Source organism: Salmo salar, chromosome 13, assembly GCF_965601325.2.
Source record: "Salmo salar chromosome 13, fSalSal1, whole genome shotgun sequence".
Classification (NCBI taxonomy): domain Eukaryota; kingdom Metazoa; phylum Chordata; class Actinopteri; order Salmoniformes; family Salmonidae; genus Salmo; species Salmo salar.
The window spans coordinates 57,758,047-57,771,966 of record NC_138303.1 but is presented as its reverse complement, the minus strand read 5'-3'; the positions used below and the strand labels follow the sequence as shown (position 1 = coordinate 57,771,966).

The window sequence follows — 13,920 nt, the reverse complement described above, 5'->3', positions numbered from 1 at the left end:
CCTAGAAGGATCTATTTAGGCGGTATGCAGATTGAAGTGGGTCTAGGGTGTCAGGTAAGGTGGAGCTGATATGATCCTTAACTAGCCTCTCAAAGCACTCCATGATGACAGACGTGAGTGCTATGGGGCGTTAGTCAATTACCTTTGCTTTCTTGGGTACAGGAAAAATAGTGGACACCTTGAAGCAAGCGTGGACTTGGATAGGGAGAGATTTTAAATGTCCGTGACAACTTGTCTGCGCATGCCCTGAGGACGTGGCTAGGGATGTCTTCTTGGTGGAATCTCCAGGTTTACACAGGCAATATACAGCTAGTTTGCCGCGCGGGTACAAACAAAGATTGGAAAAGATCCCAAAGATTGGAAAACTGCCGCAGTCATCCCCCTCTTCAAAGGGGGAGACACTCTAGACCCAAACTGCTACAGACCTATATCTAACCTACCCTGCCTTTCTAAGATCTTCGAAAGCCAAGTTAACAAACAGATTACCGACCATTTCGAATCCCACCATACCTTCTCCGCTATGCAATCTGGTTTCAGAGCTGGTCATGGGTGCACCTCAGCCACGCTCAAGGTCCTAAATGATATCATAACCGCCATCGAAAGGATACATTACTGTGCAGCCGTATTCATCGACCTGGCCAAGGCTTTCGACTCTGTCAATCACAACATTCTTATCGGCAGACTCAACAGCCTTGATTTCTCAAATGATTGCCTCACCTGGTTCACCAACTACTTCTCTGATAGAGTTCAGTGTGTCAAATCAGAGGGCCTGTGGTCCAGACCTCTGGCAGTCTATGGGGTGGCCACAGAGTTCAATTTTCAGGCTGACTCTCTTCTCTGTATACATCAATGATGTCGCTCTTGCTGCTGGTGTTTCTCTGATCCACCTCTATGCAGACGACACCATTCTGTATACCTCTGGCCCTTCTTTGGACACTGTGTTAACACACCTCCAGACGAGCTTCAATACCATACAACTCTCCTTCCGTGGCCTCCAACTGCTCTTAAATGCAAGCAAAACTCAATGCATGCTCTTCAACCGATCACTGCCCGCACCTGCCCGCCCGTCCAGCATCACTACTCTGGACCAGGGGCGGAAATCGCGGGGGGGACGGGGGGGACACGACCCCCCCATCCTGGGAAAAATATGATTTGTCCCCCCCAATATATCACTGAAACATAACTATGTAATTTAAATAATATTAATAATACGCAATGAAAGCAATTGTGCTGATTATAGACACTTAATAGCGCGTTTTTAAGTTTCAAAAGATTGCGACCCCCCCCCCCCCCCACCCTTTTCCTCACAATGGTTTAATCCACTGGCAAGGTAACAGAGGGGTCGTAGCCACTGTCTGAAAGTAACTGACGTGAGGTTAATCCAGTCAATCGCGCACACACACTAGCTGAATATGCAGAGCTAGCGCGCAAATATTAACTATTAAGCAAGCTAGTACCTATTCCATTTATGTGGCCTCGTCAAAGATGGAATCTTTGCAATCGTAAATTTATTCCGAGATCAGCATGCAGATGATGTAAGTTAGTGCTTCAAAGTCCCTGTGATAAGGTTAGCGATAAACTGAAGTCCAAACTGAACAGAACTACACTCTCTTCTACCATTGTCTTAAATATATTTAATGGTCTCGTTGCAAAAGCTAAATTGTTGCAAGGGAACTTTTATTTATTTATTTTATTTAACCCGGGTAGCAAAGATTATAGCAAACACCACTGAAACTGAATTGGTGCTCGCTAGCTTTGCAAATTCAGCTATTGTTGGAAGCCAGCCAATATGAAACAAACTATTAAAATTACAAAAGGTTGCAGCATATGTTGTGTAAATGGTGAACTCATACAGCTGTCAACTCTTGTCATTTTAATCCGTTTCACATTTGCTAGCTACCTTTTAGATCGAAGCCCAAATAGAATGATAAAAGATAAGATGATAGAAGCCCATCTCCTACTGTAAATAACCTACACACTGTGTGTGTGTGTAGCCAGCCAGCCAGGTAGAAAAATGGCAGAAAAATAAAAGACGGACATCAGAGTATTTTTCAGTACACCAAAACGCAAAGTAAGAACCCTAGTAGCCTAATATCTCAAAGACTAGTTGATAAAATGTTCATAAGAAAGAAATGAAATTCTAATGGAAATGTTTCACAATGATGTCATTAGGCAGAGCAGGCAACAGATGGCACACAGACAGCAGAGTTGGGGACAGATATGCAGGGACAGACTGGCAGAGACAGGGAGTCTCAGGTAAGTTTGTTGAGTCTTTGTTTGGCAACATTATGAAAGGTTCTCCATTTTTTTTACTTGTAAAATAGGAACATAATTGGAAAATGCCATGGATACCCCCACTCTCGACTTTAACAAATCTTAGTTCAGTCACCAGTTTAAGGCAATGGTATTGCTGTTGTGAGTAGTTAGCCTTCCCTCTAGCTCAGTTGGTAGAGCATGGTGTTTGCAACGCCAGGGTTGTGGGTTCGGTTCCCACGGGGGGCCAGCACAGAAAAAAAAATAATAATGAAATGTATGCATTCACTACTGTAAGTTGCTCTGGATAAGAGCATCTGCTAAATGACTAAAATGTGTAAATGTAGTTGTGTAGTTTTGGGTACCGGTCGTTAGGAGTACGGCAAACACCTTATTTCTTTGGTTCCTCAATATACATTTACCATATTACAATGTAGGCTATGTGTTACAGCACTACTTTTGGTGTCCCCCTCAGGAATTGCTCTTGAGAAAATTTCATGTAATTGTCCCCTCCAAAGTTGATATCAGATTTTCGCCCCTGCTCTGGACGGTTCTGACTTAGAATATGTGAACAACTACAAATACCTAGGTGTCTGGTTAGACTGTAAACTCTCCTTCCAGACTCACATTAAGCATCTCTAATCCAAAATGAAATCTAGAATCGGCTTCCTATTTCGCAACAAAGCATCCTTCACTCATGCTGCCAAACATACCCTCGTAAAACTGACCATCCTACCGATCCTTGACTTTGGCGATGTCATTTACAAAATAGCCTCCAACACTCGACTCAACAAATTGGATGCAGTCTGTCACAGTGCCATCCGTTTTGTCACCAAAGCCCCATATACTACCCACCACTGCGACCTGTACGCTCTCGTTGGCTGGCCCTCGCTTCATATTCATGGCCAAACCTACTGGCTCCAGGTCATCTATAAGTCTCTGCTAGGTAAAGCCCTGCCTTATCTCAGCTCACTGGTCACCATAGCAGCACCCACCCATAGCACGCGCTCCAGCAGGTATATTTCACTGGTCACCCCCAAAGCCAATTCTTCCTTTGGCCGCCTTTCCTTCCAGTTCTCTGCTGCCAATGACTGGAACGAACTGCAAAAATCACTGAAGCTGGAGACTCATATCTCCCTCACTAGCTTTAAGCACCAGCTGTCAGAGCAGCCCACAGATCACTGCACATAGCCCATCTGTAAATAGCCCATCCAACTACCTCATCCCCATACTGTATTTATTTATCTTGCTCCTATGCACCCCAGTATCTCTACTTGCACATTCATCATTCCAGTGTTTAATTGCTGTATTGTAATTACTTTGCCACCATGGCCTATTTATTGCCTTATCTCTCTTATCCTACCTCATTTGCACATACTGTATAGACTTTTTTCTGCTGTATTATTGACTGTATGTTTGTTTATTCCATGTGTAACTCTGTGTTGTTGTATGTGTCGAACTGCTTTGCTTTATCTTGGCCAGGTCGCAGTTGCAAATGAGAACTTGTTCTCAACTAGCCTACTTGGTTAAATAAAGGTGAAATAAAAATAAATAAATGTGTTAGCTAGCCACTTACAGTGAATGAAGTGCTTGAAATGTAGAGTAACCGGTGCCCACAGATTTCCATCAATGGCGGTGTATAGCCTGAAACCATGAGAGGTTCGTCTAACCTGGTCATTGGGCAGTTGATGAAACTTGATTTGGTGGTCTTTTTTCTTACCATTGTTCAAACAAAACGGTATGCAACAGGTTTTTTCCATTTTAGCTATAAAAGCAGGGTTAGTTAGCTAACGTTTGCTATCTGAAGAAAGTAATTTGGGATCGTCTCGTTGGCTGATAGTGACGTAGCTACATTCCATGCGACAGTCTCTGTTCATACTAACATTTTTACATTTAGAATCAGTGTTTTTAGGTATGATGTAGTTTGTCATTTAAGACATGGAAATGTTAAAAATGACTAACCAAGCATATCCAAAATGTATATAGACTAAAATAAAGAATACAGCCGTTGTCTGGTTGAGTAAAGTAGGCAATTTAACATAGGAGTAAGGGGAGTGCCCCACGTCTGCACCCTACTCGGGGCCGTGGTCACGTTAAGTCACGCCTCGTCGTGTGTCTATGTAATTCCATGAAATAAGAAATTCATTGAAAATTTAGAGTTGTAGTAAGATGACCATAAATCAAGTCTAATACAATTACCTAAGTCAGTGGTTCCCAAACTGTGAGGCGCGCCCCCTAGGAAACTAAGTCCGGCTTTAAACGTACTCTTGAAAGTTTAATAGTAGAATGCACAAGGTGCAATTTCTAAATTGGGTAGTGCATCATCAGTTCCTCTTGTCATGTTTGTCATTGTATACATTAGAGAGCTATTTATAACTTGTCAGACATGTCCAGATCAACTAGCCCACAACCGCTAACTTTTTTTTGAACGTAGGTTTGTGTCACTCCTATCAAATTAATACACATTAGACATGGAAAAATGTAAAGAATTGCAAGAAAAGTAGCTTTACAACTGCAACATTTACTTTTCACCCCATTTTCTTTCCACCCACCCCAGCAAGATCTGAGATGATACTGGAATTCATCCAAGACAAGAAATACGAAAAAATAAATATACAGGAGGCGACAGAACAGTTAGTGGCAGAAAAAGGAAATGTGAATCACAATGCAAAGTGAAGCTGACAGGCTATTTGATCTTGTTTGTCAGTACAGTAGGTCAGTCAGCCCACAGAACTAGAATGCGATTATATTTCTATGATTCAGCCTCTAACATCAATGCTTATGCAATAACATGTTATGGCAGATATGTCTGGACTGAATTTCAACTATGCAAGACATACTGTAGGTCATGAATGTGCATCAGTGTCAATCATACAATTAAACTAATATCCTACACAAATAAAACAATTGTAAACATGAGGCAAATTGTGATTTGTAAATGTTTTTTTATTATTTTTATATTAAAATCAATTGCAGATTTAGACTATCATGGTTACAAGCCAAACTGGGTTGTTGCTAGTTGGAGTATAGCTACGGACAAAAAGTGACATGTTTGAGTCACAATGAGAACTGTAGCATTTTAGCTAACCCTTACCCTAACCGAATTCTCCTCACCTGCTACGTAACGTCACTTCTGTCCGTAGCTGTACTCTATCTGACCAAAACCGCAAAACTGTGGTACAAACTCTGAGCTGAGTTGGTACCTGTGAGAAAAAGGAGGATAAATGTTTTTTTTTTTTTTTATTAAAAAAGAGGCACAATTTCACAAGCAGACCCATTTTCCAAATCAATTTTATTTTTTTTAAACTAGGCAAGTCAGTTAAGAACAAATTCTTATTTACAATGACGGCCTACTAGGGAACACTGCCTTGTTCAGGGGCAGAACAACAGATTTTTTACCTTGTCAGCTCGGGGATTCGATCCAGCAACCTTTCGGTTACTGGCCCGACACTAAATACTAGGCTACCTGCCAGTTCACAACTGAACCTAGCCTAAATCACATCTGTACAGTTTCAAGGCGCATTATCCATAACAGTTCTCCAACTAATTGTGCCTCCAAAAAAAAAAAAAAAAAGAGTACAACAAAAGTATAAACCCAGCACAACATTTAAAACACATATGACAACTGTCAAGATAATGTATTTGAACAAGCATTTGAACTACAAATATACATTGCTAATAGGATCAAGTTACTGTTAGTTTCAGCAAGATATACTTCTGCAGATTTTCTTATGAATATCACCAAGAGATCTATTACAGAGAACTTAGCAATGACATACAGCCTTCCTACTGTGACAAATATTCTACACTTGGGGAGTACACACACTACTACATGCTAAACGATCAATTTAAATACCATACATCAGAAGCATTACATCAAGGGCAGGAATTGTGTCGTTTTTAGAATGGGTTTTCAATAGAACTCGTCGAGAGTTGTAAGGATTTTCCAAAATAATTTGGAGTTAACCTTACAAAAAACACAAATAAATGTTAGGTACATTTCCCTCTCACTCCATGCATTTGGCAAGTTTGGAAGGAAATGTATATCATTGCAGTGTGAATATGATGTGTTTATGGTGTTTGGAAAGAGGGTTATACCCATTTTCTCAGCGGCATTGGTAATCATTGAATTGGTCTGCATGCGTCACATGCAGGAGTACATACCTCAACACTTCAGTGCAGGGATGAGAGATCTCTGCCCAGCAGCCCTAGCGACTCTAACCGATCTCTATGCCTTTCCTGAAGTAAAAATAATCCTATTAAAAGCACCACCACTGGCCAATCCACTTCAATCAAATTCAAACATGGTCGTCGGTGACCATTACTGAGGACAAGGCCTTATTGGCACTGATACCTCAGTGGCTAGTGCAGGTCTTAAAGCAAATCAGTCACTGTCCAAAGAAGTTCTCTGGGAACTGGTAAAGAGTTGCAACGCTCCCACGCAGCGTGCAAACATGGCAACAGGAGCCGAGTGGCAGCTCTTGAGTGAGCTCAAGTACGTCTGAGATTCAGCACCATGGCTGGTGAGTGGTGACTCCTATCAGCTGTTTGCATTGTTTGTTTAAAACTCACTCTCCAATTAGTGCTCCCTTCAACCTTAGGTGATATAAAAGGGAACTGTGCAGTGGCACCACTTTGGAGAAAATTGGGGGGAAAAAAAATCAAGGAAACTGATTATGTGCAGAGGCCCACCACGTCACGATTATCATCGCTTTAAGTGTTATACAGGGGTTGCCATGTTTAAGACCTTGCCTACCTCGGTCTCTAGTGAAAAATATTTATGCAGAGGTTTGTTTCCTGGAGCTCCATGGTTAATATAGATCTAAAGTTGAACAATGCAAACCTCAGTGTGTCATTAAGAGTTATTTCAAACCGTATTTGTTCAGAACGGCTGCTAAAGGCCACCTGCTTGTATGCGCCACTGCTCCAGGTAAAGTGCAACCCAGCCGTTTGTGGAACAGTAGAAAATGATGAACAAAGAGGCACAATTATCTTCATAATTTGTGAGGGGACACAATAGGTTAGAAAAGGTTGGACATCGTCTTTGCAAAGCAGATCTACTGGTTCTATATAAAAAAATAAATCATTGGTGCTCTGGGTCTGCTAAATGTATTTCAGCAAGAACGTATAGCTCGCTCCAGTATCATGAATATCTAAAATAATTCCTGTACGTAATTTCTTTAGGTTAAAAGTAAATATAATAAAATAAAATGGTATGGCAAGTCGGAAAGTACAAAAGGCACAAAAAAATCTACAAATTCAAACATGTGCAACAACTTACAGATTTAAAGCATAAATACCAAAGAAATAATAAAAGGTTGACAGAAATAAGGACGACAAAGTTCCTCCGACTCATGATTGCAGCACTCTTTGGATAGTCTCTCTCACCCAGTGTTACACTAGGATATTTTTGAGTATGAACACATCCTTATATTGAATTGAATCCTTCGCAGGAAGACTACATTCAACTTATAAGAAAACTGTCTGAGGCAAAGCAGCAACAATTTTCATAAGTACATGAGATCACCACTCTACACTGTTAAAACACCAGACAGAGTAAATGTCAGAATTCTTAGCATCGTGGGCAGAAAGATAGTAAATCTTGTATCCATACAAAACTTCCAAGACTTTGAAGGGTGTAGATCAAGTTTGGATTATTTATTTTTTTGTAAGGCACCTGGTTTAGCAGGCATTGTATTAAAAATAATGTTTGACATTTTGTAAAACCAAGTGCAATGTGGGTATGCTTCTGTTTGTACTATTTGTTGTCATAACAGTGGGTAAGCAATGGAAAATAGTTTGGTCTGAATATATTGATCAACATCCAAAACAAAATCTCTTTGCGCTCATTCTTTTATGTTGAAATATCTTGAATATAGTCCGAGACTTACAAAATCCTTGGACTCAGGGTGAAGACGCACCCATTGCTAGTAAATGTTTTACCAATAAACAAATACATTAGATGAGTGAGATTTTCATGCACGATGTTCATTCCCTATGAAATATTCGCTGCATGTATTTATCAAACAATATATTACATGAAAATGGTTATACTACAAATAAAGCATAGAACCTTGGAGTATGAGGATTTCTACAAGCAATAGGGGAAGTTGAGCAAGTTATGACATGAAACGAGGCTTTTCGAAATGCTTCTGCAATACTTAAGCATTGAAGAAAAGTTAAAATACAGCCCATGACAATTTGCTATAAAAGTGTTGAATTTCTATAGACACTGTGGGTGTAGGGGAAAAGGTATATGTAATGGCAGAATGCATTTTACAGGGTCCTTTAAAATGACAGTTTAAAACAAAAAACACAAAAGCATTCCACTGGTTAGATAAGATGGAAAGAAGCACATGTCAATTTAGCAGTGTTGGACAAGACAGGCCTTTCTCCGTTACACACGCACGGCTCCTCCATTTCAGAGGAAATACCTCCAATCCCCACCTGCCTTTCACCACTAGGAACAACTCCATCGGGTTATGGAGACAGAGTAAATGTCTTTGTAGAACATCAAATAAAATGGTCTGCTCAGACACGAAACAGCAGAAAACTAAAGAAACACTGTCTTACTGACACAAGTAAGACCTGCATAGTGCACCATTTATAAACATTGTCATCACACACTACAAACCACTACATACAAAAGCAAGCCAAAATCATATCAGGAACTGAAGAAAAAAGTGGACAAGACACGCTTGCCGCCTCCTCTCTAGTCTACTGTAGCCATTTGGAACAAATCGAGTATGGTCACATTCACATTGTGATCTAACTGTTGGGTAACGCTGCCATTAGACATCTATAGACTTAGCAGAAGGTCTAAGACTATAGCATAAGGTTGACTCAAATGTGACCACTTGTTAGAAAATAAAAAAGGTCTATGTAATGTATCATAAACGATAATATTTCAGACATTAAACATTTAGGAATTACCAACCATAGATGACCAGCAGCATGGTAAAACCCAGGTTGGATCAAAACTATAAAGCAAAATTATTTCCCTTTTGAAAAATACATTTTTGTATGTTTAAACATGTTAAGAGTATAAAGAAAAGCAAATCTAGGAAAAATATTTCTACTTACAAGTCCATTGGCCGTTGACTATTCTTATCCATCGCACCATTTTGTTTTACATCGATTCTCCATTAACGCACACAATATTATTGAACTGCAGAAATAAATCGCAACAATTTGATTACATAAATATATTTTCCTTTGATTTAATATTTCGTTACATATATTTCTGATAGAAGAATGGTAGTTACCCTGATTCGCTGCAGAAAAGACCATAATGGATTCAATTATCAGACGAGAGTAGCACATAATTACACTATCTATTAGCTTAATATCTGTTTATATATGTTTGATGTCAATAGAGCAGAAGGAATATTTACTGGCTTTGAATGACAACCACTTCCTTGAATGTTAAAATGCCACAGAGTCTCCTGGCTAGAATGTAAAGTTGCACAGCTTGCGCCCATCATGTTAAATGTGAAAACCTGCGTGGAAACACCTCTGATGCTGGAATCAGCTACTCACAGCACTCTTTCTAGATAGAGGTTTTACTAGCATCTTACATAACATCAATTCCCCTAACTCAACCTCACTTGCCATCAATGATCCCAATGGAGAGGCCATCATTAATTTGAGCATATCACCAGGTTGAAGATCTTGGTTGTAGACTGTACAATGTTGGCTGAGATCGGTTTCCACAGCAACACTGCTGTGCAATTGAACCAACTATTGGCCATCTTACGTGAATGGATGGGTGTTTGAAAAGGCAAAAAGTATCCGGATTACATTTCCACCACAAATTACTTGCCATACAGTACATTGATAGTTTTCCTTCTGAGGCACTCACAAAAGGACATGGGCCTTTGTGAGTACCTCAGTCTCCCCCTCCCCATTAAGTTACAAGTACAAATTACTAAAAAAATTATAACAATATAACTCTGGCAAATGCCCAGAAGAAATGAGTCTACACTGTACATCAACCTGAAGAAAAACCCAAAGCAGAATTTGTTTTTCCATAGGAAATCTCTACTGAAGGCAAATTAATTCATGACGTTAGACTCAGAGTCATTCAAAACATAGGGCCTTATAACCAAAATGTTAATTGCCCTCTTAAGACCTCCCCAACACACTGTCCTGATCAGGTTACAGAAGTCAAGCACTCACTGCAGCATTCAAACAAGGTCGGTTTAGCAGCAAATGGAAGGAAAAAAATATTTACTTTATGTTTGTATTTTCCACTTTTTCTTTTAACAAAGTGCTTTCTTTTTCCATAGACGTAATATATAATATACAAATATAATATTTAGAAGATACATTTCAGCTTAATCTATTTACAAAATGAAACACTACAAAAAAACAAACCATGGATGGTATATAGAGAATCTTGACTACACTAACAAAGTAGAATAAGATATTTTATTATAAACATAAAGTATCATTCTAGTTTCAGAGAAAGTATATTTTCTCCCTTTTTAATTCAAATCATGAGTTAATCAGTCTATGGCGTGCAGTGTGGGAGACCTGCTTTGCAGAACAATAACATTGTCCCTCTACAGCAAACGAAAGGCATGTTCAGATAATGTAACTAAAATAAGATGCTCACTGGATAAAATAAAACATTTTCAATTAAACATGCCTTTTTTTCAGCATAGGGACAATGGTACTGTTCCACAGGGAGGGTTTGCAGCTGTGCCAGTTTGATTAAATCCAACCTTAAGTCACCATATTCTCTTGGAATTAGAAAACCTAGTCTTTCAAATTGAGAAGATCGACAAGTTGCAGCAGCAAAGAGAGATGCTTGAGCTAAAAGCATTCTCTCTCTAAAAGCTGCTCGTCTCATTTCGTCTGGGCTGAGATTGTAACAGGTTAAGACTACAATTGCAAGTACTCAATTGAGAATCCTCATCCATACATTTTCTACCAATCTTCCCCATGACAGTGCAACGGAGCAGCTTTGTGTCAAAAAACCAAGGCTGAGGGCACAAAGAAACCATAACAATATCCATGATATTCAACCACTTACTTTCAGAACGCCTAAAAAACTATACCGTCTTCACAAAAAACAGAGGAACCCTTCCTTATCTTATGCAGAGTCACACTCCAGAAATGTACATCTCTCTCAAATGAAATACCTGCACATCAACAGAAAAAGGTCAAGGCAAATATTACAAAAATATTTTTTCTTTCTTTGTCCCCCCCTCTCCAAAGTTTCTCTGAATGTGAGGATAGACCTTAGAAATGTGTCATGCTTATTAAACCTATCAATTTGAAAAAAAGTGGCAATTCATAATAGATAGATATACATGTACTGTATGCATGAATGGAAAGTACTATAAATACGCAACATAAATCACGTAATGTCAATGATGTATGTGTATCCATCTCACCTACATAAATGATACAAGTTATATACCTTTTGGTTATTTGTGATTGACTGTTTTGACAGGCAAAAAAAAACAAAAAAACATCCAAATTGCGCTCCATCCCTTTTCTACTTTGTGCCAAAGCACAATAAAAAGAGGTGGGAGTAGTAACTTCAGGAATCTATCAATGTTTCCAAGTAATCTACTTGAGAAGCCAACTGACAGAGCAAGAGCCTTTTAGAAAAATGTGAATGAATGCTTCTTTCAGGACATAATTGGACCCAAGCGAATTGCACAGTTCAATGAAACTCCCTGACCCTACCACATTTCCTACATTCAATACGGTGTCAGGTAAGCTGTGCAAAACCTTACTTTATCTAGTCACCGTTTTTGTTGCATGTGTCTTTGGTACAAAAAAAAAAAAAAAAAAAAAAAAAAGGTAAATATAGTGTGCAATATTTTGAAATTCTATACGAATATTTTTTTTTTTTTAAACCCTCCCATTCCCAAAGTCCAAGTACTGATAACCAAAGTAAATGTTTGTCAGAGCCATCTTATAATACAATGCACAGACTCTGTGGCATATATCTACATGTTCCAAGTTCATATGTACATTCAGAATATTTTTAAAGAGCAGAAATACATTACAAACCCACACCTTGACGTTCCCTGCACCATGTTCTGCTCTTCCTCATTGTAAAATGGTCCACTATCCTTCAACCTCTGGGAGTTTTTGTAATCATCTCACTTTAAATACAAGGCACAATGAATAGTACTCTTATCAAATACAAATATGAACACCCCAAACTAAGGAATTTTGAACTTTTAGCGCTCTCATCCCTACTTCGCAAGAAGCCAATGGCATTTTCATTTGAAGACACTTCAAACAAAGTGTATATAGAAAGAGAAAATTGATTGTTGTAATCACATCATCTAGCTTATAGTCAGACGACTTAGGATCTTAGCCATGAATATAGTGGCCTTCTGCTCAAGTCCATTTGAAATATCTTCTCAACTGCAAAAACACAGGACATTGGAACAGAACGATCAGGCTAAATCGCAAACCAACCTTCCTCACTGCATTCATGTCCTAAATGTGTAACCCCCAAACATTAACTTTTTTTTTTAATCATTCCGTCAAAATATACTATTTATTTTCTTAATATTAGTAGTATTTCAGGTGCTTCTGTGTTTTTGTTGCCTTATGATGTGGTTTGCAGGTTGACATGTATAGGGTTACATTTTCTCCTCCTATGTAAATACCGTGGTACAAGAATGGGAAAGCAGACAACTGGCATCAATAGGTATTAGGTGTTCCTAACAGTATACACTATGGAATACACAGTGGCTGTTCTTCACTGGGAACACAGCTCAGTAAGGTGACATAATAACAAGGCAGTTGATTAAAGGACATGGGATTGACAGGAGACTATTTATATTGAATATCTCCTGTCGGCTCACTCTAAATAGAACTGCATCCTGTGTTGGCGTTCCCACTCTGGTACGCAGACATGAAACGGGTCGTTTGAACGCTACAGGAAATGGCTACAGCAAGAACTGATGATCATTCTGTTTTGCTTCACTTCTCAACATAAAACATTTCAGGAGGTATCGTTTCATATATTGGCTTTGAATTCGCAACGCTGTGGCTCGTGAAGGTCACTAGCCACTTGCACAAATGGCAAGTAACAGACTACTAAGTGCAGAGATAGCTACTAGTTTCATTTCTGTACATGCGCATTGTGTGAATACATACATTTGAAGCTATGGTATATGTATGTCTTCCCACTCAGCATTGGGAATGCGTTTCTGGATGGAATGGGCATGCAGAGGGTGTGCCGTTACAGTGTGGGACAAGAATGGTGCGGATGGCTTGGAGTGTGCCATCACCAGGCCTCTCTACAGGGCCTGTCTACACTCTAGATGTGGGTACGCGCAGCCCGACCAGACCTCCGGTGGGATCCCCCTTGCCAGTGTTCTCCAGGATCTGGTTCACAAAGTCAGAAGTCTCCCCGGCAACTGGGGACTTCACTGCAGAAAGAAACGTTTATCGTGTGCTGGTTATTTAGCTGCTTTTAACAGGCATTGTTAAAACTGTGTTTGAACTCAAAACTGTGTTTGGGCTCAAAACTCTCTGCAAACTTGATCAAATGCTGACTCTCCAAAATATACTCAATAAGCTCAGGTTAGCTAAGGACAAGAGAGACTGTCTGTACCTCATTTCATAGCCATTTACTGAAGACAATCTACTGCACACTATATTTCTGTTGCTACTTACGAAATACAAATC

The 13,920-nt window shown here is 39.4% G+C and overlaps 1 protein-coding gene across 1 annotated transcript in view; it reads right to left on the bottom strand.

Moving 5' to 3' along the window:
* Positions 1–5,526: 5,526 nt before the first annotated feature.
* The window catches only part of crebrf (creb3 regulatory factor), a 30,152-nt gene continuing 21,758 nt past the window's right edge, over positions 5,527–13,920 (bottom strand). The window contains 1 exon segment of the mRNA XM_014136715.3: positions 5,527–13,661. Coding sequence (XP_013992190.1) covers positions 13,543–13,661 — 119 coding nt within the window. The 3' untranslated portion in view covers positions 5,527–13,542.